Source organism: Branchiostoma lanceolatum, chromosome 6, assembly GCF_035083965.1.
Source record: "Branchiostoma lanceolatum isolate klBraLanc5 chromosome 6, klBraLanc5.hap2, whole genome shotgun sequence".
In the NCBI taxonomy this organism is placed as follows: Eukaryota; Metazoa; Chordata; class Leptocardii; order Amphioxiformes; family Branchiostomatidae; genus Branchiostoma; species Branchiostoma lanceolatum.
In genome coordinates, this window is record NC_089727.1 from 239,858 (window position 1) to 259,561 (window position 19,704).

At 48.9% G+C, this 19,704-nt stretch overlaps 2 protein-coding genes across 2 annotated transcripts; one reads left to right on the forward strand and one right to left on the reverse strand.

The window, feature by feature from the left end:
* The first annotated feature begins 13,173 nt into the window (after nt 1-13,173).
* LOC136437132 (uncharacterized) lies at nt 13,174-14,145 on the forward strand. The gene has a single exon (XM_066431610.1). It carries the CDS (start codon nt 13,174-13,176, stop codon nt 14,143-14,145), a length of 972 nt encoding a protein of 323 aa, XP_066287707.1.
* A 162-nt stretch (nt 14,146-14,307) lies between these two features.
* LOC136436041 (uncharacterized) lies at nt 14,308-15,880 on the reverse strand. The gene has a single exon (XM_066429732.1). The coding sequence runs from the start codon at nt 15,870-15,872 to the stop codon at nt 14,598-14,600; it is 1,275 nt and encodes a 424-aa protein (XP_066285829.1). The 5' UTR covers nt 15,873-15,880; the 3' UTR covers nt 14,308-14,597.
* Nucleotides 15,881-19,704: the final 3,824 nt, after the last annotated feature.

Sequence of the window (19,704 nt, forward strand, 5' to 3'; positions counted from 1 at the left end):
ACCCAGAACCCAGAACGAGAGCAGGGTCTCCCTTACCCAGAACCCAGGACTAGAGCAGGGTCTCCCTTACCCAGAACCCAGGACTAGAGCAGGGTCTCCCTTACCCAGAACCCAGAACGAGAGCAGGGTCTCCCTTACCCAGAACCCAGGACTAGAGCAGGGTCTCCCTTACCCAGAACCCAGAACGAGAGCAGGGTCTCCCTTACCCAGAACCCAGGACTAGAGCAGGGTCTCCCTTACCCAGAACCCAGGACTAGAGCAGGGTCTCCCTTACCCAGAACCCAGAACGAGAGCAGGGTCTCCCTTACCCAGAACCCAGGACTAGAGCAGGGTCTCCCTTACCCGGAACCCAGGACTAGAGCAGGGTCTCCCTTACCCAGAACCCAGGACTAGAGCAGGGTGTTCCTTACCCAGAACCCAGAACGAGAGCAGGGTCGCCCTTACCCAGAACCCAGGACTAGAGCAGGGTGTCCCTTACCCAGAACCCAGGACTAGAGCAGGGTCTCCCTTACCCAGAACCCAGGACTAGAGCAGGGTGTTCCTTACCCAGAACCCAGAACGAGAGCAGGGTGTCCCTTACCCAGAACCCAGGACTAGAGCAGGGTCTCCCTTACCCAGAACCCAGGACTAGAGCAGGGTCTCCCTTACCCAGAACCCAGAACGAGAGCAGGGTCTCCCTTACCCAGAACCCAGGACTAGAGCAGGGTCTCCCTTACCCAGAACCCAGGACTAGAGCAGGGTCTCCCTTACCCAGAACCCAGGACTAGAGCAGGGTCTCCCTTACCCAGAACCCAGAACGAGAGCAGGGTCTCCCTTACCCAGAACCCAGGACTAGAGCAGGGTCTCCCTTACCCAGAACCCAGGACTAGAGCAGGGTCTCCCTTACCCAGAACCCAGAACGAGAGCAGGGTCTCCCTTACCCAGAACCCAGGACTAGAGCAGGGTCTCCCTTACCCAGAACCCAGGACTAGAGCAGGGTCTCCCTTACCCAGAACCCAGGACTAGAGCAGGGTCTCCCTTACCCAGAACCCAGAACGAGAGCAGGGTGTCCCTTACCCAGAACCCAGGACTAGAGCAGGGAGCTCCTTACCCAGAACCCAGTACTAGAGCAGGGTGTCCCTTACCCAGAACCCAGAACGAGAGCAGGGTGTCCCTTACCCAGAACCCAGAACGAGAGCAGGGTGTCCCTTACCCAGAACCCAGGACTAGAGCAGGGTGTCCCTTACCCAGAACCCAGAACGAGAGCAGGGTGTCCCTTACCCAGAACCCAGAACTAGAGCAGGGTGTCCCTTACCCAGAACCCAGGACTAGAGCAGGGTTTCCCTTACCCAGAACCCCGGACTAGAGCAGGGTCTCCCTTACCCAGAACCCAGGACTAGAGCAGGGTTTCCCTTACTCAGAACCCAGGACTAGAGCAGGGTGTTCCTTACGCAGAACCCAGGACTAGAGCAGGGAGTTCCTTACCCAGAACCCAGGACTAGAGCAGGGTCTCCCTTACCCAGAACCCAGGACAAGTAGGTTGAGGAGCCATACTCTCTATATTGTCGGTAAAGGTAACGCTTCGTATGAAGGATGAACAAAAGAGATGCACCACTCCCATAAAAGCCTACTTTCCATTCGCTGACTTTACTCTTAGCTTGAAAATAAACTTCTAGTTAATTTCGGGCATATGATACCGAACACAATTTGTTATGTAGTAAATAAAGCGTGTAGCTAAGCTACTGAAGAAAACCCCTTTAATATGTACGACAGGTTAGTGAATGAACACCCCTTAAAGAGTAAGATCGCTACTAGTGATTGCATCACTTTCCTCCTAGCGGGCTGCTACTGTAACCTGTAACACAGTAAACTAGTGCCGACTGTGCGGGTCGGCAGGTGATACAAAACACAAGCTTGACCTGGATCATTCACATGTAGTGAGAGATCTGAGCCTGCATCATTCACATGCAGTAAGTGAGTTCAAAAGGACACTTGAACGTAAGGGACACAATCTCGTTAACATTGATTGCACACAGTGATTCAGCAGATCTCGTAGCCGACAGGCAGCTTTTATCGACGTGCGACAAACGGAGCCCATTGTCTGCCGCGGCATGCCATGTGGTTCTATCACGGAATGGGTTAAGAGGTAATGTCGGTTTGAGTGACAGCCGGCCTACAGCAGCGGGGCGGGATGTCAGGTCGGGTCGGGGGGAGGGGCAGGTTGTGTTAGTGTACACACACAGTTGGCACAAGTTCAATTAAGCTGGAATAGTGATACCATCATGGTACGATTTTAAACTCCTTAAAGGGTGTTCATTCACTAACTTGTCGTTAATCTGAAGACTGTGTCGTTCTCTGTTTTCTAGTGTCGCCACTTGTGGGCCATTGTAGCTAAGCTTTAACCTGTATTATTGACTACAGCATAAACTGCTTTCGGTATCATGGACTCAACAGCCATAGAATAACGTCATTCATGCCAAGGTATCCTGATAGAAACCTCGGGTTAGGACTGCTCTACAAAGATGTCTGGTGGCCAAAGGTCATCCGCCTCTCGGTCGGTTATCGACATCTCCTATCAAATCTGGCTGTCAGGATTGAAATTTGAAATCAACAAACATTTTGTGAAGATGATATGACGTTGCTATCTGTACTTTCTACAACTCAAAAGAGGTGTGCAGGTAAAACTAGTTCAAGCCGGCCACACAGGGAGAGTCCCAGTTTGAGTGTGTGCCTGACCTAAGAAATGCCGCTGTACGACCTGCATTGCTCCAAATATTCCCGTTTCTTTGGTAACCCTTACTGGTCGCGGGGAAAGGAAGGAATTCAAACACAACGTTGGTTAAAGACCATGCATGCACTATAAAATCACCCAATAAATTCGGCTAACGTAAACTACCAGAGTCAGTCTGCTACTGACTGTCGTGGTGTTCACATCGGTGGAGGCCTGGCTAAAACAGTCACCACTAATACGAGTTACTCTCAAAAACTTTTGAAATGTAGAGACAACAGCTAAGGAATTCATGTATACATAAAGAAGTTAGCTTTTTGTAACCCAGAATATAAATGACAACACTGGCCAAAATATCATGCTGTTTGGTATAGTATAAGTAAAGACATTAGCGGACAGTTCATATGCAGTTCTACCTTACATTAGTTCTACAGAGGCCATAACTGGCTTTTAAAATACCATGTAGACACACAGCTACAAGTCATATCTGTGGACACACAACTATCAGACATTTGAATTCAACTGTGAGGAGGGCATTTCCAAGTTGCAAATATACAGTTAGACATTTTGAAACAACTTTGACAGGCCGATTTGTAAGTTTATTCTTGAACACAAGGTTTATTTTCTAAAAACTGAAAGTTGTTTTGACTATGTAGTTTTGTTACAACCATTCTGTGTCATTCTGTATTGTTTCATAATGTTACTTTGAAAACCAGTAGAAAAAATATTTGAATCTTGTTCACCAGTATTATGCTGATCTTCTCCTGCCATTGTTTCAAGCCAGAGACAGTCTGGGATTTTTATGTGTTTATGTAGTTATGAAGGTCAATCCTCCTTTCAAACTACAGCAAGGCCACAGTGGGATGCACTTCCTAAATTAGTTTATGGCTCTGAACCCTGGGTCCATATTCTCGATTTTTAAGGATCATACCAAGTCAACGGTCAAACCCTGTTATTTTTAACTTCGATGTTGTGGGTCTGCCATCGCCGGACACGTAGCTGATGATTGAAGTCTCGTGGTGTGTTTGGCTGGAAGGGATATTTTGACAGAGCGGAGTGACAGTCAGATTTTACTTCTGACATTGATTCCTGCCAGGGGGCAGTTCATCGCGGAGGGCTGCCGTATATATACCTATGTGGAGAGAACGAACACTGAAGTTATAATACGGGAGGATCAAAGAAGTGAGATGAAGTATGTTTATTGTTTGTTTATTTTTAAGTATTTGACATCAAAATCATCTGCAAAGTTTCTATATTTCATTTCAGCCAAATGGTCTTAAGCAAAATCTCCAAACTTGTTAGGTACAAATCAATTCTGGTCACACCTGTGGATCGTTATCTGGTTTCCCGCCAATACGTGGGTCAGAGTTCACATGTCGAGCGTGCGATTTCTAACGGGAAGAACAGTGAGGAAAACTACCAGCTCTCTGACTCTTTAAAAAAGGAAACATCTATAACCAGATATTCCTAAATCTTAATTGAATAATACAAATTTGACCTCAACACCATTGCCTGCTTCTTGGATGGCCGACTGAGGGGACACCTGAGCTAACGGTACGCCCAGTGAGAACTTATTACACGCGGACATCACGTGGTTAGTACTACATACGGGTCCGACTGTAGCCGGCAGACACGTGATCGACTATGTTATCTAAAAGCTGCTCTTTACATAATGCCACTACGTGCCGTACTTCGGTGGCCACTGAAAAAGTGTCACCAGGAACAAGTAGAATATCGCTGTTTTTAATCAAGATAAACGTGTCAGTAATCGGTAGAGAAAAAGATCAACTTCGAAACGGTCAAACTAGTCTGCTCTAGTTACCTTCTCGTCAGGTAGACTTCGAGTTCAGTCGTGTAGATTTTAAGGCTACCTTCACGTAACGGCATGTCATACCGGACGTTTCCGTCACTTAATACCAAAGCAACACTTTGGTCACGTTTGTAATGAAGCACATAGATCAGCTGGGAGTGTGAATTTCCGGTAGCTGGTCAATGCTAGTGCAGGTTAACCTCCCCCCTGCTAGTGCACTGCACCCCAGGAAGTGGATGCAGGCGTTATACGTATACGTAGGACAGCTCCGGACGTTTCCGTCGCTTCATACCAATGCAACACTTTGGTCACGTTTAAAATAAAGCACTTAGAGTCTTGTGAATATCCGGTAACTGCTGAATGCTAGCGCAGATTAACCTTCATTCTGCTAGAGCACACTGCACTGCAGGAAGTGGAAGGCGTTGTGGCTGGGACAGCTCAGTCTACGTAGAGTTTAAGACTGCCACTCATACTTTTATATTGGGCCACTAAGTTTCCCCGTCGGCCCAGCATGTATAGCTGTTTTCTTAAATACTAGAAAATAATTTGGGACATCCTGAGGTCTTCTGATTTACACGTTCACTTTACATTCGGCGTCATAAGTGACAGGCTGGAGTGGCCCTTCCTAAATCAAGATAATTAAAGACTCAAAATCAACACCAACAACTTGTGCCTCTAACCAATAATGCCTGGATCAGTCACATGCAGTTAAAGATCTGAGCCTTGATCATTCACATGTAGTAGGATATCTGAGCCTGGATCATTCACATATTATAAGAGATCTGAGCCTGGATCATTCACATGCAGTAAGAGATCTGAACCTGGATCATTCACATGAGGTAGGATAGATCTGAGCCTGGATCATTCACATGTAGTGAGAGATCTGAGCCTGTATCATTCACATGTAGTAAGAGTTGTGAACCTGGATCATTTACATAAGCATTGAGCCATAATTATAATTCACAGATAGTAAAAATGCTGAACCATGATCAATCACATGTAGTAAGAGTTACATGGCATTAGCAGGAAGCAGTTACCGACTTACCGACACTAGCACGGGGGAGTCACCGGACATTTACACTCCCAGCTGATTTACGTGCTTTATCATAAACGTGACCAAAGTGTTGCTTATCCGTTACGTAGTAACAAGAAGTTACGTATAACGTCATGCACTTCCTGCCATGCAGTGTGCACTAGCAGGGGAGGTTAACCTGCACTAGCATTCAGCAGTACCGGGCATGCATTCTGGCTTTATTTCAAACGTGACCAGAGTGCTGCATTGGTATCTGATAGGGACATCCGGTATGACACAATGTGCCACGAAGGGGGCCTTAAACTCTACACGTCATACATTACTGGGGTAGTCTACCTAACGAGAGGGCAACACGATCAGACTATCGGAATGAATAATATTTCGTAAGAGCATATTGACCAGAAATGGGGAAAAATAGACAATCATTTATAGTAATTGCCTACCTGGCAACATGGTCGTATTTCAATTGAACGACACGCGTTTAAGTTAATTCAAAACAGTGATATTGTGGTTGTTCCTGATGATACTTTTTCAGAGGCCACCGAAGTATGGCAAGTAGTGGTGGCAAGTAGTTGCATTATGTAAAGAGCAGCTTTTGGATTACATAGTCGATTACATGTCTGCCGGCTACAGTCTGACCTGTGAATGCCTCTAAACACGTGATGCCCGCATATGCAGATTGGCCTACTTGGTTTAGCCTTGGTCATCCAAGAAGCAGGCAATGGTGTTTGGGATGAAATTTGCAATAATGCAAAGATTAGAATAGTTAGAATCTGCAACATTTCGCATAGATAGTTCATATACTGCAGTTGCAGGCCTGGGGAATGCCACACCTTCCCTCACACCTCCACTATGTGCAGGTAAACACACGCACGTGCTGCTCCATGCGATTTCTCCCCGCCCAGAACGTCCCTCATGTGCAAGCACGCGTTACCGTGTCGCACAACATCGCCCCGGGGCGGAGACAGCTTGGAACAGGTCACTTCAGGATAGCAGCCATTCGCAAGTCATGCCCACCCCCTGGGGGGCACCTGACGTAACGACTCGTTTGGTCACGTGGTCATCACCTTCAAACAGAAGTACAGGTGGGAAGCACAGTCATTCACCTGAGAGCACCTGCGGAGACAACACCACCCAACCAGGTAAGCAGCTTTTGTTGCCTATAGACTGCAGTTTGCTGTACTCTAAGTTCATCGTACATTCCGGGCACAAGAATCATTCAAGACACAGTTGTCAGCCGAAGTAAGTAGTTGCTAGAAAGATACGAGATGTCCTTTTGTATTTTTTAACTTCTTATAAGCAGTTTGCGACGCTCTGTAAGTCCCGTCGCGAGAGGGTTAGTTTACGACTGTGTCCTCTGTCACGTACTGCATTATGCAGCAGGTTGATGAGTAACCACAGCTATCCCTGGTATGAGATTTAGCTAAAAGCCTGAATACCGTTGATTTCTAGGGCTTTGCCTTCCTTTTTTCTCAAACATAGACCCTTGAGACAAAAGTCTCCAGAAGTCCGTCTGTCCATGTGCTGTATGCCATAATAGCCTACGGGCAAATACTTGCAATAAAACTTTCGATTATATTTGGCCATGATAGAGGCCACCAAGCTGAATCAGGCATTTTCAGAAGCAAAATGACATCGTGTAAACTGTGAGCAACATTTGTTTGACCAACCTAATTTTTCCAATGTTTCAACCCCAGACGACGCTGGATATGTGGAGTAACAACTCACCCCGCCAGAAAAGACGCCGCGCGGTGTTCCTCCTGGGAGTGCTCCTGACCATCCTGGGCTCCTTCAGCGCCGTGCTGGGCGTCGCAGCTACCGCCGAGTTCTCCTGGAGCATGGAGCACCGACTCAGCGCCCCCATCTGGGGCGGACTCATGGTAGGCTCATGTTTTATTACATCCATGCAAAACGGAGGTACTGTTCTTGGTCTGTATGTTCGACTCTCAGCGCCCCCATCTGGGCGGAATCACGGTAGGTTCTTAGCTTGAAAGTTTATCTGGGTTGGTACAAATCACACCACTTTACTGTACAGCTACCTGCCTCAAAGTCATTCTACAGCAACAGCTTTTTTCCACGAACTGCAAAACTTTGGAATTCCCTCCCAGCCCACTGCTTTCCCTCCTAATACAACCTACAAACCTTCAAAACAAACATACACCGTTGTCTTTCACCTATGCCACATTAGTTCAATTTAAGTTCAATGCTGAGAAGTGGCCTCTTACGGCCTTGCTTTGAGCGAAATCGTTAAAAAAATCATTCTGAAAACATTCAGTCGAAGATTTGGGTAAGTCCAATTTTTGTGTCGGAAATTACAGTCCAAACTTATCTTGGAATGGTAGGTTCTTGTCTTGTTGGTTCGATTGTGAGAGACGCACAGCCGGGACTGCCCAACCAGCCGGGGATGTTCGTGGTTGAATTTCATCACTCAGATCCCAGATTGCAAATTGTATGCCCCTTCTTGACAGCGGTCGACCAAACAGCCCTATGCACGTTTGGCTGCGGTCCTACTTACAGACAAGATGTACGATCCGTCCCTGTCGCTACATGTAACAAATGGTTTCTAATAATGATACAATTTTGCACTCAACAACTTCTGAAATGGTTGGCATTCTGTTAAGGCATTCGGCAAACTCACTAATGAATGATAGGTTGTCAGTTTATATCGTGCAACTAAAGAGATTAATGGGCTTTGTTTGTTGTGCTTTGCTTTGGTGCCACCTTAAGTAGCACGAATAGTCAGTATTTACTGTTATTGGATGACTGCAGTTAGCAACTCGAGAACAGGAGAAAGAAGGCCAAGGCTTTAGGGCACTAAGCTCTTACAAAGTGAAGGAGACATCAATGTGCACAACTGTAGAACGATGCGGTTGTCATTGTTAGGAACAATAAATAAACTTCAGAAGCATAAACCTAATTAATAAGCCTGAATTCATGCCCACATGGTTGCAGCTAGATAAAATTCAGCACTTTCTAAAGATATTCTCTTCTGTTGATATGGGACGCTTTAATATGACAGCTTCTTTGGGAGAAAACAGGTAACATAAAAGAATACACCTACAGTGACTTAAAAAGGTAGTCCCAAAACCTTTATGAGACCGTAGGGGCAGTGGGTTGTTATCCACTGTATGTGTCCTAGGGCACTGTATTTGAAGGCAGAGCCCATCCCTCTTCTTTCACCACCATTTACTTTCCTAACCGAAGACTAAGTTAGGCACTCATTTTTATCCTAGCTACAGATAGTTGCCTGCATACACGGCGTATTCTGATATTAAACTATGTAAATCCTACAGTGACATATACATTCAGTGCGATGTTCGCGTGTTTTTCAGATCATTGCGACTGGTTCCGCCACGACCTACGCCATTCAGAAGAACAAGCACAGACATCTGGTAGGTCATACTTTATACTATTGGCTTTAAATCTTCAAGTTGGTAACACGTCATTTATGTCATCGCCTTTAATGTCCTAATCTGCAACACCTTTAAGCCCTTATTCCCCTGGCCCTCCACATTGTTGCTCGGAGAAGTGCACTTTGTACAGGTCTGCCCCTGGTGTAGCTCTAAAGGTCATAGTTCATCGAGGCAGTAGAAACTACAGCTGTCTAGCTCAGGCCAGGCAAAGACACCCGCTACTGTACGGGGTAAAGGAACATAGCTTAGACCAGGGGAGGACACCCACTATTGTGCGGGTTTAAGGAACATTTGTTCTGGCAAGAAGACTTTGTCTTTGGTACTAAGATTTTGGCTGCCCTTGTGAACTTTTGGCCGGAGTTATTTTTGTCCCTGTAAATCACAATGTGACATCTTGTCTATGGTGGTAAGACGATCCTTTCCCCCAGGCATATTAAGGAGGCCATTTAGGGTGACTGTATTATTGTGTGTTTGTAAACATTGATACTGTTCAGTCAACGTTGCTCCTGACTTCCTCTGTGTAACACCAACGTAAACTGGTTTGTATTTAAGTCCGTCCCAAAAAGTTAGTTTGATGAGGGTTTACCGGATTTGTTAAAAGCATAACGTTAAAGCTTCGAGCTCCTCTTTAGTGGCTGTTTTTAGGCATACATATCTAAGTAACCTGCTCAGCTTATAAAAACCTTAATCTTCCTTTCCCAGTTCTACGTCCTCCTGGGAGTGAGCGTTGCCGGGGTGACGGTCTCCTTCCCGCAGTGGATCCTGGCGCTGTCCGGGCTGGTCAGCGGGGGAGAGTTCTGCTCGGAATCATACCCGAACGTGAACAGCCATCCCCAAGACATGTAAGTCTAACAAAGTAGCTGTCATGTCAACGGTTCTTGTCATTTCCACTGTAGAGCTGCTTTCTAGATTGTACAGCATCAGGAGAAAAGTCGGTGTTAGTCAGACTCCGGTGAAAGTGGACCAGACCCGTGGCCAGAAGGTGTCTTCAGATGCCTCCAGTTACTGGGTGATGTAGGAATCAAGCGAAGTCAGAAAGTATCGACATGCACCAAAAACCATCGACCAAGGGTCCTTTTCAAAGTAGCCTTAGAATCATTTTACATGCACATAGAGCAGTTCTTGATGACTGCATGGAGTAGAATTTCAATTGTGCAGCATACAAAAGATATAAGTTTGTCTTCATCTTAGATATTCTGACAATAACAATTGTCCTACATCAGGCCTGCATGGTGCTGTCCTACATCAGGCCTGCATGGTGCTGTCCTACATCAGGCCTGCATGGTGCTGTCCTACATCAGGCCTGCATGGTGCTGTCCTACATCAGGCCTGCATGGTGCTGTCCTACATCAGGCCTGCATGGTGCTGTCCTACATCAGGCCTGCATGGTGATGTCGAACATCAGGCCTGCATGGCGTTCTAATGACGTTCTGCTTCCTCGTGTTCTGCAGTCCGAAGAACTACGTCGCCGCCAAGGCGCTCCACGGGGTGTGCCTGATGCTGGGGTTTCTGGAGACGCTGGTCAGCTTCAGCCTGGCTATACTGGCCGGCGTCGGCATCTGCGACTCTGGGGAGGTAGGTAGCCTGTGTTTACACAATGTCTCTGACGGTCTAGGTGGACATTATGTTTCTCAGTCTGGCTATATGTAGGTGGACAAACGTTTCTCAGCCTGGCTATACTAGCCGGCGTCGGCATCTGCGACTCTGGGGAGGTAGGCGGACAAAACGTTTCTCAGTCTGACTACATGTAACGTTAGGAGGAGAAAATGTTTCTCAGTCTGGCTATATATAACGTTAGGTGGAGAAAATGTTTCTCAGTCTGGCTATATATAACGTTAGGTGGAGAAAATGTTTCTCAGTCTGGCTGTATGTAGGCGGACAAAATGTGTCTCAGTCTGGCTATTATAGCATCTGTGACTCTTTGGAGGTAGGCAGGCTGTGTTTACACATTGTCTCTGACCGGTGGTTTTGGACCCTTCTGGCTGGGTATTATTGACTATGGGCCTGTAACTGTCTGGCGGGTCGCTAGGAGTGCGATTTAGCAAGGCTAGGGAGGTAGGTTAACAAAATGCGGAGTTTCCATTGCCAACAGGGAGGCATAAATGTAACAGAGATGGCGGGTAATTTCTTTTATTAAAGGTCAAATACAGGCAAAGACATGTTTCCGATTCTATTCTTAACATCATTACGAACGACCCATGAGCAAGTCGTGAGCTATACGTTCATGAAGAAGCGTTACAAACAACCAAACAGGACACATTCTCCACGATTTTTTCTTTGCATACCTGTTACAATTCCGTCGGCAAACATGACAGAACATATATTGAACCGCAACAGACATGTCGTTTTACTATTATTGATTATTTACTTCTTTGTTTGTTGTTCCACAGACGTCGACTTCTAGACTAGACAGAGAAACGCGGCAGTCCGTCCGGCGCAGCAGCAGTAGGCGGCGTAGCAGTGCCAGAGAAAGCAGCACGACAGGTGGGCACTGGTTCAAGATTACACAACACCGACGTGGGTTTTACAATCGATTTAGCAAGCAAGTGGTTCGCAGTGGTTAGTCAACGTAGCATGGTTCTAAAAAGGTTTTGACGTGTTACATTACAGTATACAGTCCTGCTGGCAGTTTGCAACTTGGTCCTTCTTGTCATTCTGACGGACCAAAGTCATAAGATATCATAAGAACATTGACGTTTACCTAATACATGCACCTTCATTGCGAAGGAAAAGCGCTTTATGTACGTTTATTGATGACTATGCACTTGCTCTGTAGGGATTCCAGCGCGACCGGCAGTCGTTCGGCTTCACCTCGCGTCAGGGTGCCGATTGTACCCGCCTCCTTACACCGAGGAGCCCGGGGCCAGGGCGCCGTACACTGTGGAGACGCGCATCGGGCCCGGGGCTCGCACATCGCCGCCGCCTTACGCCGAGGAGCCCGGGCTCAGCACGCCGTACACTGTGGAGACTCGCATCGGGCCCGGGGCTCGCACATCGCCGCCGCCTTACACCGAGGAACCCGGGGCCAGCACGCCGTACACTGTGGAGACGCGCATCGGGCCCGGGGCTCGCACATCACCGCCGCCTTATGCCGAGGAACCCGGTCTCAGGACGCCGTACAGTCGGGAAACTCACTTCGGGCCCAGGGCGCACACGTCCCCGCAGGACGCCACCACACAGCTCGGGCCAAGAGCGCACACATCCCCGCAGGACGCCACCACACACCTCGGGCCCAGGGCGCAGACATCCCCGCAGGACATTACCACACACCTCGGGCCCAGGGCGCAGACATCCCCGCAGGACATTACCACACAGGACCTGCCGCCTCCGTACCAGTCACGGGAGGACCTGTCTCATGTTTAAACCCACACGTTCAGATTTAGATAACTAGCGTTAGAAATTTAGTTAGCCACGCGCCATCATCTTCATGTTTATTTTGTTACTCCAAATTAGCCTCCATGCAAAGATTTGCAATAAACGTTTCATTATATTTATATACGTAACTTTTAATGGTGTAGTGTTTTCCTGAACTAGCTAGGGATCGTTATACATTGTCTGTACACGTCTAATTTGCTGCACATACAAGGCATGCTTTTACTCAACATAATGCGGAGCAATAATGCTGGTAAAGTTGATGCCCGGTGGAAGTTTTTGATCGACATGTCAACCATGGCATTGTCCCATGACAACAATATCTGTATATACGAAATACGCCGAGCACATGGCGATGGGCGCGTATCAGACGGTGATAGGTAAATTTGTCCTCAGCATGGCTTTATGATGTGTTCACGTGGAGCGTGGCAGGCAAACGTAGTGTGTATAAAGTTAATCATTCTAATGTGTAAACTACCCACACTGATGTACTTGTATGTTTTTCCCGATTGTCATCAGAAATGCTCAGTTTTGTAATAAAATGAATTAAATTTTACTGAAACATGTCCGTAATTTCTGTCCTTCAAATGTCCTGTAAGCTTCTGCAAAATGGGGAACTCCCAACCTAAACAAACATCGTGTTTGCATTTGTAGACCAGTGGTAGCGCATGTAGTAACTAAGACAAACACTTTCCTACGAAACTACAGCAGTGAGACATTCACTGGACCGCTGGAAATACCAATACATGTCAATCAGAGTTATGTTGATATTACCACGTAGAGCAAATACATATCGTCACTTAAAATGTAAAACTAGCGAGAAAGAGCATTTGGTAAGATGGAGGTAGGATTGAAACGTTGTAGCGTATCGAACTGCATCGCTACAATCGAGAACACCCCTGTCCACTATGCATCGCTACACCCGAGAACACCCCTGTCCACTATGCATCGATATCGCGACACCCGAGAACACCCCTGTCAACTATGTATCGCGACACCCGAGAACACCCCTGTCAACTATGCATCGCGACACCCGAGAACACCCCTGTCCACTATGCATCGCGACACCCGAGAACACCCCTGTCCACTATGTATCGCTACACCCGAGAACACCCCTGTCCACTATGCATCGCGACACCCGAGAACACCCCTGTCAACTATGCATCGCGACACCCGAGAACACCCCTGTCCACTATGCATCGCGACACCCGAGAACACCCCTGTCAACTATGTATCGCTACACCCGAGAACACCCCTGTCCACTATGCATCGATATCGCGACACCCGAGAACACCCCTGTCCACTATGCATCGCTATACCCGAGAACACCCCTGTCCACTATGCATCGCTATACCCGAGAACACCCCTGTCCACTATGTATCGCTACACCCGAGAACACCCCTGTCCACTATGCATCGCGACACCCGAGAACACCCCTGTCAACTATGCATCGCGACACCCGAGAACACCCCTGTCCACTATGCATCGCTATACCCGAGAACACCCCTGTCCACTATGCATCGCTATACCCGAGAACACCCCTGTCCACTATGCATCGCTATACCCGAGAACACCCCTGTCCACTATGCATCGCTATACCCGAGAACACCCCTGTCCACTATGCATCGCTATACCCGAGAACACCCCTGTCCACTATGCATCGCGACACCCGAGAACACCCCTGTCCACTATGCATCGCGACACCCGAGAACACCCCTGTCCACTATGCATCGCGACACCCGAGAACACCCCTGTCCACTATGCATCGCGACACCCGAGAACACCCCTGTCCACTACGGTACGTGGATAGGGCTTCTGTGTGGGCGTCAAACTTAGCGACGTCATCCGATCGCTAAAGATAGTATGGCTTTTGGAAAGACTTGCAGCTCGAGCAAAGACGGCGTTACGTTTGTCGTATTCTATTTATAACATTAAAACAAACACAGGGAAAATGTCGAAAAATCTGCATATATAAGTTAAATTTCAGACGTCATTTTGCTGAACGCGTATTTATTATAAAGTTTTCGTCATCAATTTTTGGAGTTATACTAGCGGCGTACAAGCATAGAATTTCAGTGGAATACAAATAGGTAGAGGCTTTAAATGCTGCACAAAATTATTTGAATAGAACACAAGTCTACGACTACGAAAGGTTGACACAAGTCACAACAATCATCTGCATTAGGTAGACTGGACAATTGGTCACCTAACATAGCCAGGGTGCACCTAACAATCCATGATTCCACTGAAATCAACATCTGCTCATGATCTGTGTCTGGATTCAAACGGCAGATGAAATTTTCTACTTCTTCTCGTGACGTCAGCCCGACGTGCCATTTCTTTAAGAATCATGCTGAAGGCGTCTTCAGTTGGAACTGTAGAGGGGTAAGAATACTGCAGGAGATGCGCTACCTTCTTTAGGTTGTCTTGCATCTTCTTTATTTTCTGTTCTGGGATTTTCCGGAGAATATGAAGGATTGTGCGGTTTCTTTCCGTCACGTCTTTCACGTCTATGATGACAGTAAAGTCGCTGTAGTTCAGCACTTGGTCGAACGGGTATCGAACAGGATTCTCCAGGGTAAAGGTCACGGGAACGCATCCACACGAAACGGCGTCGTAGAAGGACTTCCTAGTGGGCGAGTCCCCGGGGGGTTGCACGCAGAAGACGGAATGGCGCATCCACTCCACCACTTTGCCCTCCCAGTCGCCGCGGCACTCGGGAGTCAGCAGCCAGACCGGCGCGCCGTCTCCCCGCCCGGCCACCCGGCTGTACCGCTGCGCCGTCGCGCGGAACTGCGGTCTCAGCGCCCTCCTGATCCTGTGCGCGTTTCTGGAGCTGGCGGCGAGGAACACGAACACGTCCCGCTGGCCTGAAGCCGGCTCCCCGGCCATGGCTGGTTTTACATCGTTCTTATTACCAAGGGTCTCGTTAACCTCCTTGTTCTTACTTCCCGATGATATAAAGTGCCCAAATGCGGGGTAGGGCGCCACGATGAGCGGGTGGCCCCTCCGGCCGAAGTGGGCCCGCAGCGCCGGGGTGAACTCCTCCTCTATGCCGGCGAAGACGATCCGCCGGGCCGCGGGCAGCCTGAGGAGGGGGCAGTCCGTGCTCCACTGCTCGCGCTCGATCTTCCCCAGCGCCATCAGGTGCGGCCTGCCCCGCCCGTAGAACGGGTACCGCGCCGTCAGGTGGGACAGCATCCTCCGGTTCAGTCCCGCCGCGTCCAGCCCCGGGCAGAAGCAGGCGAGCCCGGCGTAGTACGGGATGTAGAAGGCGTCGGCCGCGTGCGGGTCCAGGGTGCGGGCGGGGCTGTACATGGCCTTGTGGTGCAGGATCACCTCCAGGGAGAACATGTGCGTGCGGCGGTAGGACGTGTCGCCGTGCCGCGCGAACTCCGGACCCATCCCGAAACTGCCCAGCTGGAAACAGCTCTCCGCCTTCTGCACGCAGCTGACGATGTTCCTGTTGAACTCCGCCGGCAGCTCGTAGATGTAGAGTTTGAAGTCTGAAGTTCCTTCTGCCGAAACGTTCTGCATCTTGACCCGACTCGCATTTTGTGCCCGCAGGGACCTGGGTGACAATAGGAAAAAAAAATTAATGTCAACTATGTTTGTAGAAAAGGACTGAGATGCCCTAGTGGAGAGCATGTTTTGGAAAATCGTTCTCCAGATTTTGAAAAATCATTCTTAGGGACTTTACAACCCAAAAATACGTAAGGTAACTGTTACTTATTAAGCAACTGGACAGCTCTTGGTAGCTGCACTGCCTTCCGCCCGTCACCGAAGTGGATGCCACCTGAAGCGTCTGACCGTTTCTAAGACTCATCCAGGTGTTTGAGTGGCTGTTATGTCGCATATATTATCACATGTCGAACCTTTCTTGGTTTATTTTGTTCATTGGTTTATTGCGATAACCTTTGTCGTATGAGGGAAAAATTCCCTCTTCACAGCCTCAGGCCGGTTTCTAGCGAAAAGATTACCCTTTTACTCTACTGACCTACCGACCAGATGAAGCTGTCTACCGATTTTCACCTTTGGCGTTATGAAAATAACCCTCTGTAAAATATAAACCGGTATTTCATCTAATCAGGGTTATCTGAGCTTCTTTACTGCAGGGATGTGGCTTTTCTGAACCAACGATAGAAAACCTCAATCACCGTGCAAAAATTGGTTTTAGTCATAAATGCCGCTTTCACCGTATGATTTTGAGGGAAATTCGATACAGCCATAGATGTGTGCATGTCACCTGCCGGGTTTAGGAACATGATGCGTGTGATACATGTACTGGCGTGCGCGCAACCGGAGCTTTTAGCTCAGTGATTGAAGGGAAAGTATGGAGGTTACATATGACAGAAGCCGGTATGTACAGGTAATACCGGTGTTACGGCAGGTGCAATGAATGATAGATCCGATCCCAGCGGGAGGATTTATGGCAAATCCCGCTTCACATCGCCTCATTATTAATGCATGACGGCATTTCGGCTTTTGCCTGTTGTGAGAAATAACAGGGGAGGGGTGGGCCGTGCCGTTTGTAAGCCAGGTACGGATTGAATAAAATATTTCATAAAGAAGGGAAATTAAAAATGATACACACTTGAACAGTACTCCTGATATATCGGAGAAAATTACTGCCGAATGTCGGCAGCACGTGAGCTGATCCCAGCAGAGTGCGTTCTGCCACATCATGTGGGCTAGGTCCCAGCCTGGGGGAAATGTCACATTTTGGAGTGAACAATATCAAAAGGTATTTCAGCAGGTAGCGCCCATTCGTCGCACGAATCTGTTTTGTGGTGGGATTTCCAGAGAGACTTTGATAGAACCTGCCGTCGACCGACCACGACTGTCACGATAAGCCTTTGACCAGTACAGCATTAACGTACGGAGGGCGTTTCGTCAGTGCTCTTAATTGTGCGGTGCGAATCATACACAACTTGTAGGACCTGACAGATAAATTATGGACTGCGGAGCACCTTATGGAGTGTAGGTAACAAGACTGAAATACAACGGAAACCACACACCTCAAGCTGTCCGCCACCTTGGTTCTGTGCTCTGCTGATTCCCGTGTCCCTACACGGCCCGAGGTCCCTACACGGCCCGAGGTCCCTACACGGCCCGAGGTTCCATGCTCTGCCGAGTCTCTCGCCCCGACACGCGTACGGCCCGACGTTTTCCTTAGGTACAGGAGCGTCCCAGCGAGAAACGCGCACAGCAGCAGAGCCGTCCTCAGACCCCGGCCTCTCCGCGCCATGATGCAGGCCGGCAGGAGCGTCAGCGGACGTCGTGACGTCATGCCCATCCTCACAGAGTCAGGTGTTGTCCGTCCCCGATCGATGTGGATTTTTGATATGGATCATTGATATAGATTATCAATATTTTTTCTCCGACGGACAACGCGAATAATACGGATCGTACCGCCCATCCCTCAGCAAAAAGAGGTCAAGCCGAGACTTCCATGATGTAGGAGTACCAGGGCTGTACCGGGTTGGTTCTGCGTAAGGCCCTGCTGACGTCACATGCGTGCACGACGGGGTCATACCGGGTCATACCGGCGTTCTGAACAGAGTCATGGATGTGGCGTACAGATTTCAGCTGTCCTGTGACGGAAAATGTTGCCACAGATCCTTGTGAGCAGTCGGTTCTGCGTAGCCACGATTATAACAGTACGTAAAGGAATCTCTTGACGCGTTTAAAGTCGGTCAGGAAAACAACTCGCCGTGTCCAGTTCGGCGCCAAGGTCCCGGCTCGGGCCGGCAAAGGTTCTGTAAACACAGATGTGGCAGCCGTCGCCTAGGCAGCTCCTGGGCGTGAGTCCTGGGCGTGAGTCCTGGGCGTGAGTCCTGGGCGTGAGTCCTGGGCGTGAGTCCTGGGCGTGAGTCCTGGGCGTGAGTCCTGGGCGTGAGTCCTGGGCGTGAGTCCTGGGCGTGAGTCCTGGGCGTGAGTCCTGGGCGTGAGTCCTGGGCGTGAGTCCTGGGCGTGAGTCCTGGGCGTGAGTCCTGGGCGTGAGTCCTGGGCGTGAGTCCTGGGCGTGAGTCCTGGGCGTGAGTCCTGGGCGTGAGTCCTGGGCGTGAGTCCTGGGCGTGAGTCCTGGGCGTGAGTCCTGGGCGTGAGTCCTGGGCGTGAGTCCTGGGCGTGAGTCCTGGGCGTGAGTCCTGGGCGTGAGTCCTGGGCGTGAGTCCTGGGCGTGAGTCCTGGGCGTGAGTCCTGGGCGTGAGTCCTGGGCGTGAGTCCTGGGCGTGAGTCCTGGGCGTGAGTCCTGGGCGTGAGTCCTGGGCGTGAGTCCTGGGCGTGAGTCCTGGGCGTGAGTCCCGAGCGTGAGTCTGGTGGTGCTGCTGCTGAGCGTGAGTGTGGTGGTGTTGCTGCCACACACATCACTCTGCGGGCCGAGCCCAGCTGGCGCGTCAGGCTGCAGACTCACGTGCTCACGTCGGGTCACGCGACGCCGAGATGAATGGGAGAACCATTTGAGTACGAGGTTTTATTGTGACGTCATGACCACAAAGATCTAGTGGCTCGTACGGGGACTAAACGAACGTCAGGCTGCAGGCAGCCGTGTGAAACATTAGCGGCGAAGGTGCCGCAACATGTTCCCGCAAACTAACGACCAGGAGGATTTAGCGGTTCATGCGCCACTTGTACGAGGAATTTGACAAATCAATTGCCAGGCAACTTCCCGGCAGCAGTCAGGCAAGAATCGGTATGGAACATTATCAGGGATGCAACACTTCCTACAAACGTTTGAAAGAACCGCTCAAAATGAAAGCATTGATTAATTGATGAGTAAATGTGTGAATGTGTGAGTGTGTAAGTGAGTGAATAAATAAATTGCTGAATGAAGAAAGGAATGAGAGAGAGAGAAGGAGAGAGAAAGAGAGGGAATGAATGAATGAATGGTTTTCTACCCCAGTCTGCCTCAGGAACGTATTCCCTGTTACGAAGTGGTGGAAGGCGACTTGTCATGTGTCTATGAAATGCATGACTCTCTTTACCGCGTAATCTACCATCTATTCTATGCTCTGAAGGTTACAGTACAGGATTTAGAGACCATCCCGATGCGGCTGTTGTAATCCCCGATGACTCCCTCGGGCATCTGGCCTGCGTGAGAATCGATACAGCAGTGGGCCGGAGGATCGTTACACCACCCCCCCCCCCCCCGGCGCTGCAGAGCCCTTCATAGACCTCACGCTAAAGTGTGTCTCATCTAAAAACTAGAGTTCCACGACCTCATACCTTCGCCAAATGATTTTAACCTTTATGACTGACGTGTTAGGAGTGTCTCTCATTAATTATAAATCATACTAGCTGATCGTCTTCACCCAAATAACAGACGTTGTCCAAAGTATAAGCTTAACAAAGAAGGTTATGCTAACAT

Excerpts from the sequence above, each read along its gene's own strand:
- LOC136437132 (XM_066431610.1), top strand. The coding sequence starts at position 13,174 with ATGGAGGTAGGATTGAAACGTTGTAGCGTATCGAACTGCATCGCTACA.
- LOC136436041 (XM_066429732.1), bottom strand. The coding sequence starts at position 15,872 with ATGCAGAACGTTTCGGCAGAAGGAACTTCAGACTTCAAACTCTACATC.